Consider the following 1,059-nt stretch of genomic DNA (forward strand, 5'->3'; position numbering starts at 1 on the left):
TAGACTGGTCTGGTTGTCCTTATTCAGAGGTGCTACATTTTAATTTTAATTTGATTTTTTATTTTAAATAAAAATAATAATTAATGTTTTTAACTCATATGTGTTAAAAAATCAGTGTTTGCTTTTATATTCATGAGGTTATGTTCCTAAATAAGTAGGGGAATTGAAAAAGGAAAAACCTGGGTCCTCAAGAGGATAAAACTGGGGGGGCCAATTGGGGTGGCCAGCTTATTCTCAAGGGGGGCCATGCCCCCCCGCTGGCGCCCCTGGAGAGTAGCAAAATAAACAAAAATGGTGAAAATAAAAAAAGATTACCTAAAACCTAAAAAGTGTGAAAGTGTAGCATAAGGCTAGTAGTAGTTAAAGCCTAGCTGAAAGCTAAAAGTAGCAAAAGATTATGTAAAAAGGTAAGCAAAGGGGTGGCTAAAGGCTAAAAGTAGCAAAATGTCAATGCTACACAGGATATCTAAAAGTAAAAATTAACAAAAAGTTAACTGAAAGCTGAAAGGTCTGAAAGGGTAGCAAACAGCTAAAAGTAACTAAAAGTTAGTTAAAAAAAACTAAAGATTTGATAAAACAGCTAAAGGTAAGCAAAAACTTTACATTATCGCCCTTCTGCCTTTTGTGACGTGAAAAGAAATGCTCAACAGGATGGACAGGTGGACAGCTCTACCTGTCTCTCGGCCGCTGTACAGCGAGTTGTCCTCCATCCCCTGGTCTTCGTCCACCCTGCTCCCTCTCTGCAGGCTGCCTCGCTTCCCTCCAGGTTCTGTCCAGCTCATCTGTGCCCAAGAATCAGACGAAGCATTCGTCAAACAAGAAACCAGAGAAACAAACATTTCTTTACAAAACAGCTAGAGGCTAACGTTAGCCAAAGTTACAGTTAAAATCGGGAAAACAAAAGCTAAAACAACAGCAGTTGAAAGATGTTAAAATGACTTGAGCTTGAAACTTAAATACTTAGCTTGCAACATAAATATTTAGGTAGCTAGCTATATATTTAAGTTAAATATTTAGGTGTATAGCTAAATATTTAAGTTGCAACTTAAATATTTAGCT

General features: G+C 37.1%; 1 protein-coding gene across 1 annotated transcript in view; it reads right to left on the reverse strand.

The window, feature by feature from the left end:
- The window catches only part of dok2 (docking protein 2), an 18,851-nt gene that overhangs the window by 16,008 nt on the left and 1,784 nt on the right, over positions 1-1,059 (reverse strand). The window contains exon 5 of the mRNA XM_014022793.1: positions 674-782. Within this exon, the coding sequence (XP_013878247.1) occupies positions 674-782 (109 nt within the window). The remainder of the gene's footprint in view (positions 1-673; positions 783-1,059) is intronic.

This window comes from Austrofundulus limnaeus, unplaced genomic scaffold, assembly GCF_001266775.1.
Source record: "Austrofundulus limnaeus strain Quisiro unplaced genomic scaffold, Austrofundulus_limnaeus-1.0 Scaffold343, whole genome shotgun sequence".
In the NCBI taxonomy this organism is placed as follows: domain Eukaryota; kingdom Metazoa; phylum Chordata; class Actinopteri; order Cyprinodontiformes; family Rivulidae; genus Austrofundulus; species Austrofundulus limnaeus.